Here is a 15,233-nt window from a genome sequence, read left to right as displayed (position 1 = left end):
CAAATGAGAAAAAAGTCCAACAATTTATCATAAGGAGCCAACAATCTTTGCAAGACTGAGTAATCCCACACTTGCCTGGGCGGTTTGTGTGTCTTTAAGAGCGCGTCTCATTCTGCACAGATCAGAGTTCATCGGGCGGCAGATGTGGGACAGACGGGGTCTTCCTCCAGGGGGCGCTTGAAGGCTCAAAAAGCAGATTTTTTCCCATAGAGCTGCATCTAACTATCAGACGAGACATTAAAATCCTTTCAGTCAGTTGATTCAAACGAATTTTAAATGTACAAACGGAAATCCGCACAGGCGACTGTGATTGGTTTAAAGTTTAAACCCACCAGCGCGGTGAAAAGTAACGGTTATTCCGTGATTTCGCTTATGTACTTTTTCCTGTTTCAGCATCGATCCTAACAGTAGTTTAAAGCTTATAATATCACTAAGAAGCTTTACTAAACATTAAATACATAGTGAGGAGTAAAAAAACAAGATTTATAGTGTAGACCCGCGGTTTCCGATTAACGAGAAACAACATCCGGGCCAGTAAGCCACGCCCCCTCGATGACCCGTATGTTTTGCTAAGTGCCGATCTACTCACTTCTTCCATTTCTATGAATCAAAGCCGCTCATGTTTCTATTCAGAGTAAAAGGAGCCAAGACAAGAGATCCGCATGAGAGAAAGTCAAAAACCAAAGGAAAGTGTTGAGAACGCTTCAAAGTGACACAGTAAGTACGCTTATTTATATTTGACAAATACATGTAAAGATATGACGTATGCCAGATGTGTGACGTGATAATCCTTAGTGTTTTTGCGTCATGTTTGCGAGAGAAACACCAGCGCTTTTGGACGTCAGTGCGTTTTTGTGCCTGTATTATTAAGTAAATTAGTCTTTGTGGCGTTTGTGCAAAGCTTTTCTTTGTTTTTATGTATTTTACGCGGGGAAAGAACGTTCAACAAAACCACTGAAAAGTTTCTCAGTGTTCTGCATTCCAAATCTGTATTTAATTTCCTTGAATGTGACGTAGCTGAATTGTATTTTTCAATTTTGTTTAAAACAAAACAAAAAATAAAGAACAAGTTATGTATGTTATACATAAAAGTGCTAAAAGCACTATTTATATACGTGTATGTATATTTATTTATTTAAGTAATTATTTATTAAATACATTTTATTCATTAAATCCAAATCTACATTTGATTTGCCTGAATGTGACATGGAATATATTTCCCATTTTTGCTTAATTATTTATTTATTTATTTATTGCATGTTAAAAAAAACATATAATATATATTTATATATTTATATATTTATGTATATAAGTCTAAATATTATATATATATATATATATATATATATATATATATATATATATTATTTATTTATTTTTTTTTTTTTTTTTTGTATATTTCAGTGTCCATCTTCTGATCTGTTAATACTTGGTCTGTGCTGAACTCAGGTGTGTGCAGTTTTGGTCAGGATGCGGCCGGCTCTGTTCCTCTGTCCCGTCCTGATCTCTCTGTTATTCCTTCTGTCTGGACTGACCGTCATCAACGGCTGTAACAAAGCTCTGTGTGCCAGTGACGTCAGCAAATGTCTTCTACAGGTAAGTCAGACGCTTATTTATCACGCCAGGTCAGTTCCCAATGTTTCCTGTCCTCTGGAATTTTTAGAAATGTGCTTTTTGTTTTTATTTTAAATTCTTTAATACGCTGCTAGTCAGGGCTCCCACAGTCATGGAAAATATCAGGGAATTTGAACATTTTTTATTTCTAGGCCTGTTTAAAGTCAAACACACACACTTTCTCTTGCGCTCTGTTATTCTGTTGTCTCAACAGCCCTGTGCTCCACCATATAACACTTTGTTAAAGGTTTATGTTGCTTTTTTTTTCCAAAAGTACAACATAAGAATTACACATTATATACAATAACACAGATATATATATATCCGGACCATCCGGACCCCAGAACATGACCTTGATTTAATGACATGTTCTTTCTCAGTTTCAGTTTAGTGGTAGTGGACATTAGTATCACTGAGGCATTAAAGGAGCTCAACATAAGTCAACATGAAGCATTTTACTTCTTACTTCCCATATTTGAAAGTAAAACTAAAATAAAAAAACAATTAAAGACAATTAAAGTCAATATAGTCATTTAACAATTATAGCCAGTATTTTCTAGCCAAACAGGACAATAGATTCAAAGGTGGAACATTGAGAATTAAGATTACAATAACTGCAATGCAATTAAATTAATGAAATCATTAAACTTTTTCTTCTGTAATGTGTCATGTAAATGTGTAAAAAAAAAATAATAATTAAAAACCATTAAACTGAAAACATCAGGGAATTTGAAAAAAATATATATTTCTAGGATGTTTAGTCATGGAAATTTCTGTGGTGAATATGTTGGCTTAGCGCTGCTTTAAAATATTTAATCAGAAATTAACGTCTGTTTGTGTAAGTATAAAATCTGTATAAAATGATAATCTATAAAAATCCTTATTCAATAATCAGAAATGCTTGCAAAATCAATGGAAATTCTCCAGCAGGTGGTTCTGAACTCTTTCAACCTCATGCTCTGATATGGTTTGAGTTTATATTACACTAGATGGAAATCTAATCATCATTAACAAAGATTCATTGTTTGAGGTTTAGGAATTTTTTTAACAAAATTCCTCTTCAGCAACTCAAGTTGGACATGTGGAATACTGAAAAATGTTTGAAAACATTCCCAGAATGAAATATTGTGTTTAAATACCAGTCACCTGAGTGATATCGTGATGTTCTTCTGTCTGTTCGCTCTCGACCGCAGAAAGGCTGTGTTTGAGGGTGACTGGGTGTAACTCGTGTTATACTGGATCACTTTTTCCCTGAAGCGTAACGACGACTGTATGCTGTGTGTGTGTTTCACATATGTTATTTGTGGCACATTCAGCTGTGCATGTGGCTCAGTGTTGATTTTAAATTTTTTATTTAAACGTCTGCTCTTACAAAAAATGATTATGGTGATTCAGTGGCACTGTGGTGGTATCGGATGATATCTTTCTTTATTTCTTTCTTTCTGACGTGTCTGCTGTGATCGTATCTGCGTGTGTGTCTGCTGGCTGTGTTTATTCTAGTCTGTGTGTCCCGGTGAGACTGGGAGAGGAAGAGAGACAGAGACAGGCAGTCGGGGGAAGTGAGACGTCTGTCTGGGGAATAAACACAGAGGTTCATGACGTTACACGAGTAAACGGCCCGGCACACGCTGTGACGAGAGACAAACCAGAGCAGATGAGGCGAACCTGCTGAAAGCAACAAAACAGATTTTTTATTTTCTGAAGGATGTTGTGTGGTTTGCTAGGGAGTCTCTATCATCTGGGTATGTTTCTGCCAGTTTCTAGTATGTTCTGCTGGGGCGTTGCGACAGCGTCTGAGTTGTTTCTATACAGTTTTTTCTTGTAGGGCTGGCTAATATGGCCAAAAATGTTATCATACAATTTTTTTTTCATTTCATTTGATATCAGTATTGATCTTGATGTTCATTTCGTACCATTAATGGGGAAGGAGGTGCATTTCACATTTCACATTTTTTAGACTTCAAGTGATTGTTAACTAAACCCAAAACTATTAAATCATATTCATTAACTGATATAAAGCTGAAATAAAACACAATATAAATACTAGGTGAAAACCTGATATATTACAATTTGAAAACCGAAATAAAATAGTATTAAAATGACTAAATTAAATTAAACCTAAATAGAATTCCATTTTCAAATGCTTTCATTGTCCTCATTTGTAAGCCTTCGGATAAAAGCGTCTGCTAAATGTAAATGTAAATTTAATAGAATATTAAAAATAAAAGCAAATTTAAATATTAATAAATACTACAATACTATACAAAAAAACTGAACTAAAATAAAACTCAGTGTTTACAAACAAGGCTTTACACAGGACCAAGTTTTGTGTTTTAATTTTATTTCTCTGGATCAAATATATAATGATATGAATTCAAAAAACCTTTATTCAAATGTAAATGTAAATATTGTTTTAAAAATTAAAATGAAAGTGAAATTTTGTTATGAAAGAACATAGCAAAATTACTCAAATTAAAAATAAATGAGAATTGAAAATATAAAAATAAAGGCTGATTTAAAATATTAATAAATACTGTAATGTTATACAAAAAAAAAAAAAAAAAAAACCAAAAAACAAAAACAAATATAAAACTGAATGTTTACAAACAATACTCTACCAAGTTTTTGTGTTTTAATTTTATTTCTCTGGATCAAATATATAATGATATGAATTCTAAAAGCTTTTATTCAAATATAAAAGAGCATAGCAAAATTACTCAAATTAAAAATAAATCAAAATTGATATGGATTGTTTGCAATATAAAAATAAAGGCTAATTTAAAATATTAATAAATACTGTAATATTATACAAAAAAAAACTAATATAAAGCTGAATGTTTACAAACAATAATCTTCACAGGAACAAATTTTGTGTTTTCGTTTTGTTTATCAAATTTATCAAATTTATAATGGTATGAATTCATAAACTTTTATTCAAACTGAAAAACTTATTATTTAATTTAATCCATCTTAAAGAAAAAAATATATGTATGTATGTATTATTGATTGTATTATTGTATGTATTATTGATATAAGTGGAATGCTCCTATGGCGTTTTTTAGGTGGTTAGTTGGTTGTTATGCATGTTGCTACTGTAGATGTTTTTGAAATCTGTGTGTGTGTGTGTGTGTGTGTGTGTGTAGTTAGTGTAAGCTGTGGGCTGTCAGTCGTGTGTCTCTAGGTGGGGCAGCTGAGGTTGTTTTAGTCACACATGAATGCTTTGTGGGGCAAGGCAGCACACGTCCCGTCTGCTTAGAGCACTTTCACACTTGTGCAGGGCAAACACACACACACACACACACACTTTCTCCTGCTCTCTGTTATTCTGCTGTCTCAACAGCCCTGTGCTCCACCATATAACACTTATTTAGAGGTTCAAGTTGTTTTTCATCCAAAAGTACAACAAAAGAACTACACATTATATATATATATATATATATATTAGTGTGTGTGTGTTTGTTCCTGGAGAGCTGACAGAGAGAGCAGAAGCGAATGTCAGCATCAGTGTGTCAGGTTGAGGAGTGAAGCGGAAGTGAGGGCACACAGGAACGGCCAGGTGTTCCCGGCCACCGTCCGGACCCCAAAACATGACCTTGATTTAATGACATGTTCTTTCTCAGTTTCAGTTTAGTGGACATTAGTATCACTGAGGCATTAAAGGAGCTCAACATAAGTCAACATGAGGCATTTTACCATAGTAGTGTGTCATATTTCAAAGTAAAACTAAAAAAAAGTTGCATAGAAAAAACAACAATTAAAGTCAATATAGACAATTATAGCCGGTATTTTCCTGTTTGGCTGTTTGGTTCAAAGGTGGAACACTGAGAATTAAGATTACAATAATTGCAATTAAATTAAACAATTAAATCATTAAACTTTTTCTTCTGTAAAGTGTCATGTTTGCAAGTAAATCTGTAAAAAAAAAATAATGATTTACATAATAATAATTAAAAACTGAACAGGACCAACTTAACAATACTTTGAATATATATATATATATATATATATATATATATATATGTATATATATATAGTAAAAACATAATTGAAAATTATTTTATATATGTAATATACTTTTTAATTAAATGTTTCAAAAATGTGAATATTAAATATATATATATGTATATATATATATATATATATATATATATATATATGTATATATATATATATATATATTTGTAAAATATTTAGTTTTTTAACATTTAATTTTTTTAAAATGTTGCATACGCTATGAGACATTATTGTAATATATTTATATTTAATATTTTGTTTAAAAAAGCATTTGTGTGTCTATATATAATATAATAAAATATAAATAAAAATATAAAATATATTAATATATATTTCTAAAATATAAATAATATAAAATATAATTATAATTATATATACATACATACACTACCGTTCAAAAGTTTGGGGTCAGTAAGACTTGTAATAATCTTTAAAGAAGTCTCTTATGCTCATCAAGGCTGCATTTATTTGATTAAAAATATAGGAAAAAAAAACAGTAATATTGCAAAATGTTTTTACAGTATAAAATAATGTTTTTTATTTTAACATACTTTAAAATAGAATTTATTCCTGTGATGAAAAGCTGAATTTTTATCAGCTGTTACTCCAGTCTTAAGTGTCACATGATCCTTCAGAAATCATTCTAATATGCGGATTTATTATTAGAATGATCAGTGTTGGATAATATCAACAGTTGTGTTGCCAAATATTTTTTGGAACCTGTGATTTTTTTTTTTTTCAGGATTCTTTCATGAATAACAAGTTTAAAAAGTACAGTGTTTATTCAAAATATAAATATTTTATAACAATGTAAATTATTTATTATTAACTTTTAATAAACTTTTAATTATTAACTTAACACATCCTTGGTGAATAAAAGTATTAATTTCTTAAAAAAAAAAAAAAAAAGAAACAATAAAAATGTACTGACCCCAAACTTTTGAACGGTAGTGTATGTATATATATATATGTTAAAATATATACATGTATGTGTGTTTAATATTAAAAAGATCATTGAAAAGCATTTTGAAATTTTATATATATATATAGTCATTTTTTTTTAATTTTGCACATGCTATCAGACATTTCTGCCGCAGTGAAAAAATATATTAAAATAATAATTTTAGTAATATTTTAAATATATTGTTAAAAATGCATTTGTGTATATATAATAAAATGATATATAATATATCTTATATCATATTTATATATATGCATGTAAGTGAAATATTAAAAACATAATTGAAAAGTATTTCAAAATTGTATAATATTTTAAAATATTTATATTTATAATATAATGTATTTAAAAAAATAATATATATATATATATATATATATATATATATATATATAAAATATTTATTTTTAATTTTTTACGTTCAAATAAAAAATACATTTTAATTTTAAAATTATAATAAATTTAATTGAAAAGATTTAATATAATTTAATATTAAAAAAAAAAATTGCACATGCTATCAGACATTATTGTCGCAGTGAAGCTTCATTTCACAGCTTGACAGAATCATACCTGGATTGTTTGCAGGTACAGCAGGAGTTTTAGTGAGGTTGTATTTGGACAGGTTATGCTTCAGTGTCTTGAACTGAAGTAATCTGAGCTTTTATTGCTTTTATGCAGTTTGGCTCGATGATTCTTTTAAGGAATGCATGAAAATCGCACACACAGTTCCCCAAACTAAAGAGCACTGGGCAGAGATGGGGAATTGTCTGGGCTTGTTTCTTTTGGAAGTATCTGGGCCACGTGTGTTTTCAGGTATTGCTGTTTCTGTAGTGGCTTTTTTGTGTTTCTTTTGTAACTCTCTTTGTTTCCTCTTCTGAACTTTCAGTTTTAATGGGGCACACACACACACACACACATCTGGAAATTGACCTCTTCCTCACAACTGCTGGCAAAACACGAAACGCAGAGAGCCAAATGTGTGTGTCTGTGTTCTGCTGTTTTCTCTGTAATTATAACTCTAAATGTGTCCCAGGTTTCGGTCAGTCTCTTTCCACTCTCCGCTGGGCCGTTTGACATTTTTTCCAGCGTGGAACAGTTTGCAGTTCTGTTTCTTTTCAGCCTGGTGTTATTTCTCATGTTTAAATGTTCTTTGTCTCTTTGGGTGGTTTCCTTTTAACTGTTGCAGCTGAAAGATTTTGATGTTTCCTTCAAGACTCACAGCTCTCTGTTGCACATGTGTTTGGAGATCATGTTTATGTGAGCTAGACTTCCTCCACGTCATCTCATTTTTCCCCCGTATGTTTGCCTTTCGTAATGTATATTTTTGTGTGTGTGTGTGTGTGTGTGTGTGTGTGTGTGTGTATGTGTGTTTACAGGGTCTGTGTCAGTGCCGGCCGTCGGAGGGAAACTGTTCGTGTTGTAAGGAGTGCATGCTGTGCTTGAGCTCTCTCTGGGAGGAGTGCTGCGACTGTGTCGGTGAGACTGAAATCAATACATGATCAGTACTCATTCAGCACTCCAAATGAATCTCACACCTGCTCCATGAACAATAAATTTTTATTTTATTTTATTTTATTTTATTTTATTTTATTTTATTTTATTTTATTTTATTTTATTTTATTTTATTTATTTATTTTTTAAATGGTTTATGTAATCAAAAATAACTTAAAAGTTAAATTATAAATTTATATAGGCATAAAATACATAATGGAGGCATTTTAAATAAAAAAATCATAATTAAATTATTAAAAAAGGATAATAAAATAAAATAAAATAAACTACCTTTTAATATTATTTACTCCTACCACATTTAATAATAGTCACTTTTATTTTACCTTTTAAATCAATCAAAATTAAATTCTGAAATAAAATAACATTTTTATTTTATTTTACATATTTTGTAAAACACATTATGTGGTTATTTATTTTATTTTAAATAAATCTAAATTTAATTTATATAATATGTAATCCCATAGTGCATAACAAAACATAAATAAACATATTAATCCCACATCTAGTGACATTAAATTAAATTGTTTTTAGTTTATAGTCTTGCCTCAATCCCTGTTTAATGCCAGGCCTTGTAATAATCTTATAATAAAACTAAATAAAATATACGTTATTGAGGTATTTTACTATAAATACATATTTATAAAAATACACTATGTGGTTAATTTATTGATAAAATAAATACTCCCAAAGGTCATAACAGGACATAAATAAACATTAATCCCACATCCGTTTTATGTTCAATGACAGAAAGAAATAATGATATAAAATAAAATAAAATAAAATAAAAATGTGTTTAGTTTATAGTCTTGCCTGAACTCCTGTTTAATGCCAGGTCTTATAATAATCTTTTAATAAAACAAAATAAAATACACCTTATGGACATATTTTACTGTAAGTACATATTCATAAAAATACATAAAATGACTACATCTAAATTTAAATTATGAAATAAAATTTAATGAATTGAAATGAAATTAATAAAATAAAAATGTGTTTATTTTATAGTCTTGCCTGAACTCCTGTTTAATGGCAGGTCTTTTAATAATATATATACAATAATAAAATAAATAATAAATAATAACATAAAAAATATATATAATAATAAAATAAAAATTGCATTATGGAGGTATTTTACTATAAATACATATTTCAAGAAAATACATTATGTGGTTATTTTATTCTATTTTAACTAAATCTAAATTTAAATTATAAAATAAATACCCCCATAACAGGACATTAATAAACATATAAATAATAAATAAAAAAATAAAATATATATATAATAATAAAATAAAATTTGCATTATGGAGGTATTTCACTATAATTACGTATTTCATGAAAATACATTATGTGGTTATTTTATTCTGTTTTAACCAAATCTAAATTATAAAATAAATACTCCCATAACAGGACATAAATAAACAAATATATAACACATCTGGTTTTATGTACAGTGACAATTAAATTAAATTAAATTAAATTTGAATTAAAATTAAATATGTGAAAGAAAATAAAATAAAGTGCTTATTGTAAGAACTTTTGAAGATTATTATGAGTTGCGCCGAGACTATAAACTGAAGACGCTCAGGTTGTGTTAACAGGTTTGGCTCATTCCCAGTCCAGTGAGAGCACTTGTAAATATTAGGACTAGTTTGTAGATGACAGGAGGGCTGGTGTACACTCCCCTGACAGCACTGTAAAGTGTGAAGTGAGTTGATCCAGATACTCTCATCTCTGTGTGTTACGGCTTCAAACACTGACCCCAGATCAGTTCAGATTCTTGGTTAAGAGTAGTAGGGTATCCTGTATAAATCATTACAAACCACACACATCATAATAATGCATGAGCAGTAATAATCTAATCAACAAAGCCACTGATGAAACTTTTATTTGACAGAGAGTTTTAAGACCAGTTGAAAAAGATGCTTCATACCTAAGACAGTCTTAAAATGAGCACAATGCATCATGCATCCATGCATTCAAAACAAGGACATAAAAGCATCAGATTGTAGAGATTGTTCTGTTCCAGGCACGCGTTTATTGGCCGAGAGGGAGAGGAGGGATGTGTGTTGTTTCTGAAGGCCGAACCTGCCATGGTTTTGGTAATCAGAAGCAGCTGTGCTGGCAGACGCTCCGCAGCTAATCTGAAACACAAGGTCTCTGCAGCGTTCTGCTCCTTATTAAAACCCTTGTCCATGATCTGATTACCGTCTTTAGCGGCAGTTCATCTCGCAAAGTGAAGCTGCCGTTGACATTCGTGATTTGAAGACTTTTAATATGTCACGATATGTGCAAAAATATATGACAAAAAATAAATAAATAAAAGTACACCAAAAAAAAAAAAAAAAAAAAAAAACTGAAAACAGATTTTTAAAAAAATTATTTATTATTGTCTTTATTATTATTTAGTTTATTTATTAATCTAATAAAATTTAATCTAATTATTTTATTTTATTTTAGTTTTTATTCATTTTAGTTTAGTTTAGTTTAGTTTAGTTTTATTTTATTTTAGGCTTTTTCTGAAAGCAGATTTATTTTTAAAAAATGTATTTTTATTGTCTTTGCTTAAATCATAATATTTTATTTTATTTTATTTTAGGCTTTTCCTCAAATCTTAATTCCTCAAATCTTTATTGTCTTTGCTCAAATCTTAATAATCTAATCCAATAAAATAGAAAATTATTTTATTTTATTTTATTTTAGGCTTTTCCCTTAAGTCTTAATAAACTCCATAATGATGTTTTATAATAGTCACTTTTATTTTATTTTATATTATTATTATATATATATATTTTTGTATTTTAGGCTTTTCCTCAAATCTTTATTTCTCAAATCTTTATTGTCTGTGCTTAAATCTTAATAATCTAATTTGATAAAACATTTATTTTCATTTTATTTTCGCTTTTTCCTCAAATCTTAATTAAATTAAATACAAAATAAACAAATATTTTGTGTGAAAAACAAATGATTATTCAACCTCCTTTGTTCTGAGTTAACCAATAACCTTTTTTTCCTTCTTTTTTTCACGTACACTTAATATTTAAATATATTACAATATATACATTTAAATACAATATAAATAAAATAAATGAATATTATTAATTAAATCATATAAATATAATGTAAACATTTACATTTAAATATAAAAAGTATAAAATTATTCACAGTTTAATATAAATATAATGTAATTAAGCATTTACATATAAATAGAAAAAATGTATGAAATTATGTAAATTAAATTCTTCAGTTGTTGTTAGATTTGCTTGTAAAGTTTGTCATGAATATTTTTAATGTCTTTCCATCATGATGTTCTTCCATTTTTTTTCTGTCCCACAGGAATGTGTAACCCCAGGAATTACAACGACAGTCCTGCCACCTCCAAGAGCACCGTAGAGGAGCTGTACCGACCAATCCCGTCGCTCTTCCGTGCTCTGACCGAAGGCGACGCCCCCATTAACATGATGGTCGTGTCGTTCCCCGTCGCTGAGGAACTTTCCCACCACGAGAACCTTGTGTCTTTCCTAGAGACGCTCGACAGCCAGAGCCACAACATATCGCTGCCCAGCAGCAGCAGCGTTCATGATGGTGCGTACCGCCAGGAAAACATCTAGGAGAACATATGAAATCACTGATTTGATCTTGTCTTGGAGTACCAAAGAGGGTTACACATTATTAAAAAGAATAGTTAAGCCATAAAATTAACATTTTGTTAAACAATGAATATCCTGTTTTTCACACAAGGAAAGTGGATGGGGTTTTATACTGTCAAGATCCAAAAAGGACATAAAAGCAGCTTAAAAATATCATGAAATCTGATTCATGCACTAAATTTTTAGTTTTTGCACTAAAAATTATTATTCAGCCCGCTTTCAGTGTATGGAAAAAATAAGCTATGTCACCTTAAGATCTCATTTTTTGTTTCACAGAAGAATAAAAAGAGTTTGGAATGAGTAGTTTAGTAAATGATTATTGTTATTATTGATTATACATTATTATTATTATTGTTATTTAATAGTAGTCGAACAATGTTTTTAGTGGCCGGTTTTTCTTCTGCTTTATATAACATTTACATATAAATATAAATTAAAAATACAAATATTATGAATAAAATAATATAAATATACATGTATATATAAAAAAGTTAAATTATATGTTACAATATTTACTCAGAATTCACTAATTTTTTTTTTTTTTAAATGTAAGCTGAAATTATTGATCTTAATAATCAGCTCTTCAAATAATCACTTTTGTTTTGATTTACATAAATCATTTTGTTTCAAATAAAAAATTAAATTAATTTTAAAACAAAATTAAAATAGCAGTTTATATGCATAAACTGCCCGTAAACTGCAAAAATATATATATTTTTTTAACTTTTTTTTAACTTCCTTGTATGGAAAATTAAACTTGGATAATTGCCTCGATAATTCATTTTTGGTTTCATTAAAGAAAGAAAATGGTTTGGAAGGTGGTTCTGTGGTTCTGTAATAAAGACAAAATGTTTATTTTTCAAAAAAAAAAAAACATTAAAATAATAAAATAAATTTTAATCATTTTCTGTTTGCATTTTCTATTTATAAATGTAAATTATTTATTTATTTATTTAGAATTCTTAATTCTAAATATTTTAACATAATATCATGATAAATATAAATATAAAAATGAATGATATTGTTAAAATATTTAGAATTAAGAATTTAGAATTAACTTTTAATATTTAGAATTAAAAATATGAAATGAAATTATATAATAATACTCACTTAATCCTTAAAATGAATGTAAACTGAATAAATACTTTGAGTTTACAAAAAAAATTTTATTTGGGAAAATATTTTATTTTTATTTTTATTTTATTTATTTTTTCATTTATAGTCTTAGCTCAGATCTCAATAAAGTGTAATAATATTCACTTATATTTTATTCATTATTTTTTTACAAATCTTAAATAATTGAATTATAGAATAAAAACCATGCAATGCATAAAATGACAGGAAACATAAATATTTTGTGTAAGATACAAGCCATTATTCAACCTACTTTTATGCTATGGAAAAAATAAAAGTTTGAATATTTTGCTGAAGATTTTGTTTGATGTACTTTTATGTGTAACTTCTCTTCTCTTCTCTTGTGGTTGTCGCATGCTCTTGTGTGATGTGCTTCTCTGGCTCTGGTCTCATTCCTCAGATGCCTTGTGTACAGTGGTCTACTTTGATGACTGCGTGTCCATCCGTCAGTGTAAGCAGTACTGCGAATCGATGGGCGGATCAAAGTACCGCTGGTTTCATAACGCCTGCTGTGAGTGCATTGGACCCGAATGCCTGGACTACGGCAGTAAAGCCGTCAAATGCATGAACTGCCTCATCTGAGAAGCCGACACGGACTGTACACACTTCAGCCGCTGTTTTATTGTATAAAACACGTCTGGCCATTTCTGTTCTTGTTTACAGATTCTTATTTCTTATTCTTGTCTTTTGGAAAGGGTCTTTTTTTTGTAAGTTATCGATATTGTTTGTGAATTATTACAGCAGCATGTAGAGGTCATTTCTCATTCGAATCATATTCCATCTGTATATAGTTCTCATTTCATATTCGTATTTCTGGTTTGACTATTAAAAACTAAAGTGAACGGTTGTGTTTGTTTTACAAATGAATTCACTGGTGTTTAAGGTTTTAGTCTGCTGAACTAGTATTTCTGGTGATTTACAATTGTATAACATTTGATTGGATGTATTTGTATACAGTTTGTTTCACAAATGAAAAACAACATGAATGCTATTTTATTTAACAACCAAATTCTAGGTTAAAATATACCTGTATTTAAATACTATAATGTAATAGAAATAATAGAATGTTCATTTAAAATGATGTGGTCTTTATACATTGTTTCATAGAACTTTTTTTTAAATGTTACTACTTGTTTCGGAATGTTCGGGAAACATTTAAAAGTAACATTCCTTAATTGTTTGCAAAATGATCAAATGGAATGTTCATACAATGTAACATTCATAAAACAGAAAAAATGGACATTTAGAATGTTCAGAAAACATTTACATAACTTGTCTTTTTTCACTATTTTTTAAAACATTTTCTATATCTACTGTTTAAAGTATTTAGTATTTAAAAACAGTCCTGACAAATTAATTTTTGGAACTACATAATCCTGAAGTCTTGTAACGTGATTAATATAAACAAAAATTTAATGGATAATAATTTTAGGTTGAAAAATAGTTTGTTTAGTGATGTGTTATTGTCTGTACTGGTTGAGTTAGTGGTGTGAACTCTCTCACCGCAGCTCTCGTCTCTGCCAAACTCTGAATGTAAGTTGGCATAAATGCATCATGACAGCCAGATGTAGTCAGCATCACTCAGACCTCATTCATAGCACAGCTGACAGGTGTGTGTGTGTGTGTTTGCATACTTCCCTACTGACCTCAAAGACTTTCTTTGTCTGACTTTAAGACACACTTTGACTATTTTTTGCTTTAAAAACATTTTTTTTGTTCCATTTCTGTTTCAGTACAATGCTGCAAACTACAAATTGTTTAAATTGCTGCTTGAATTGTTTTTATTTTTAGGACTGAAAATTATTATTATAATATTATAACAATAATTGTCAGTCCTAAAAATAAAAACAATTCATACATAATTATGATATAATAATTATTATAATTTTTTTAAAAAATTTTTTTTTTATTTAGTATTTAATTTTATATTTTTTATTTAGTTTAAATAGTAGGTAAAGATGTAGTAATTTTGTTTATTTTTTATTTTATTTTATTGTATATTTTAGTACACCAAGTTACACTAAATGAAAAGATATGTTGCAACTAGCTAAAATAAAATCAGTTTAATTTTTTGTATTTTCTTTTATTTCAGTTTTCAACATTTATTCCAAGTAAAGTTTTAGTGTAATGTTTTGGTTTTATATTTTTATTTATTTTATAAATAATCTAAGAACTAATTGAGGCCTTAAACATCTAATATTGAAATAGTTTTTCTTTAAAGTAGGAGATCCCAAACGGTATCATGTTTTCGTGTTTTCTTGGTGATAAATTACGTAATACTCCAAGACTGAATAGTTTTGTGTTTCTGAATGTTGTAAATGCTTTAGCACCATCTGCAGGATGGTAATGGA

General features: G+C 28.8%; 1 protein-coding gene across 2 annotated transcripts; it reads left to right on the top strand.

Annotated features, from left to right (window-relative positions):
• Positions 1–565: 565 nt before the first annotated feature.
• On the top strand, positions 566–13,724 carry twsg1a (twisted gastrulation BMP signaling modulator 1a). 2 transcript variants are annotated; one of them, XM_051136332.1, is made up of 5 exons: positions 566–717; positions 1,450–1,596; positions 7,963–8,062; positions 11,435–11,683; positions 13,283–13,724. In XM_051136332.1, exons 2-5 carry the CDS (start codon positions 1,471–1,473, stop codon positions 13,462–13,464), a joined length of 657 nt encoding a protein of 218 aa, XP_050992289.1. In that variant the 5' UTR covers positions 566–717; positions 1,450–1,470; the 3' UTR covers positions 13,465–13,724. The 2 variants fall into 2 exon arrangements, with proteins under 2 accessions (XP_050992289.1, XP_050992293.1); XM_051136336.1 differs by having other exon boundaries at positions 591–717; positions 1,405–1,596.
• The last annotated feature ends 1,509 nt before the right edge of the window (positions 13,725–15,233 follow it).

The sequence above is a fragment of the Labeo rohita genome, chromosome 2 (genome assembly GCF_022985175.1).
Source record: "Labeo rohita strain BAU-BD-2019 chromosome 2, IGBB_LRoh.1.0, whole genome shotgun sequence".
Classification (NCBI taxonomy): domain Eukaryota; kingdom Metazoa; phylum Chordata; class Actinopteri; order Cypriniformes; family Cyprinidae; genus Labeo; species Labeo rohita.
Note: the sequence above shows the minus strand (reverse complement) of the source record. Positions and strands in the feature narration are given on the sequence as shown.

Bases quoted from the DNA above. Each gene is read 5' to 3' on its own strand.
- twsg1a (XM_051136332.1), top strand. From the start codon at position 1,471: ATGCGGCCGGCTCTGTTCCTCTGTCCCGTCCTGATCTCTCTGTTATTC. The intron at 1,597-7,962 runs GTAAGTCAGACG...GTGTGTTTACAG, and splicing joins TCAGCAAATGTCTTCTACAG to GGTCTGTGTCAGTGCCGGCC. The intron at 11,684-13,282 runs GTGCGTACCGCC...CTCATTCCTCAG, and splicing joins CAGCAGCAGCGTTCATGATG to ATGCCTTGTGTACAGTGGTC.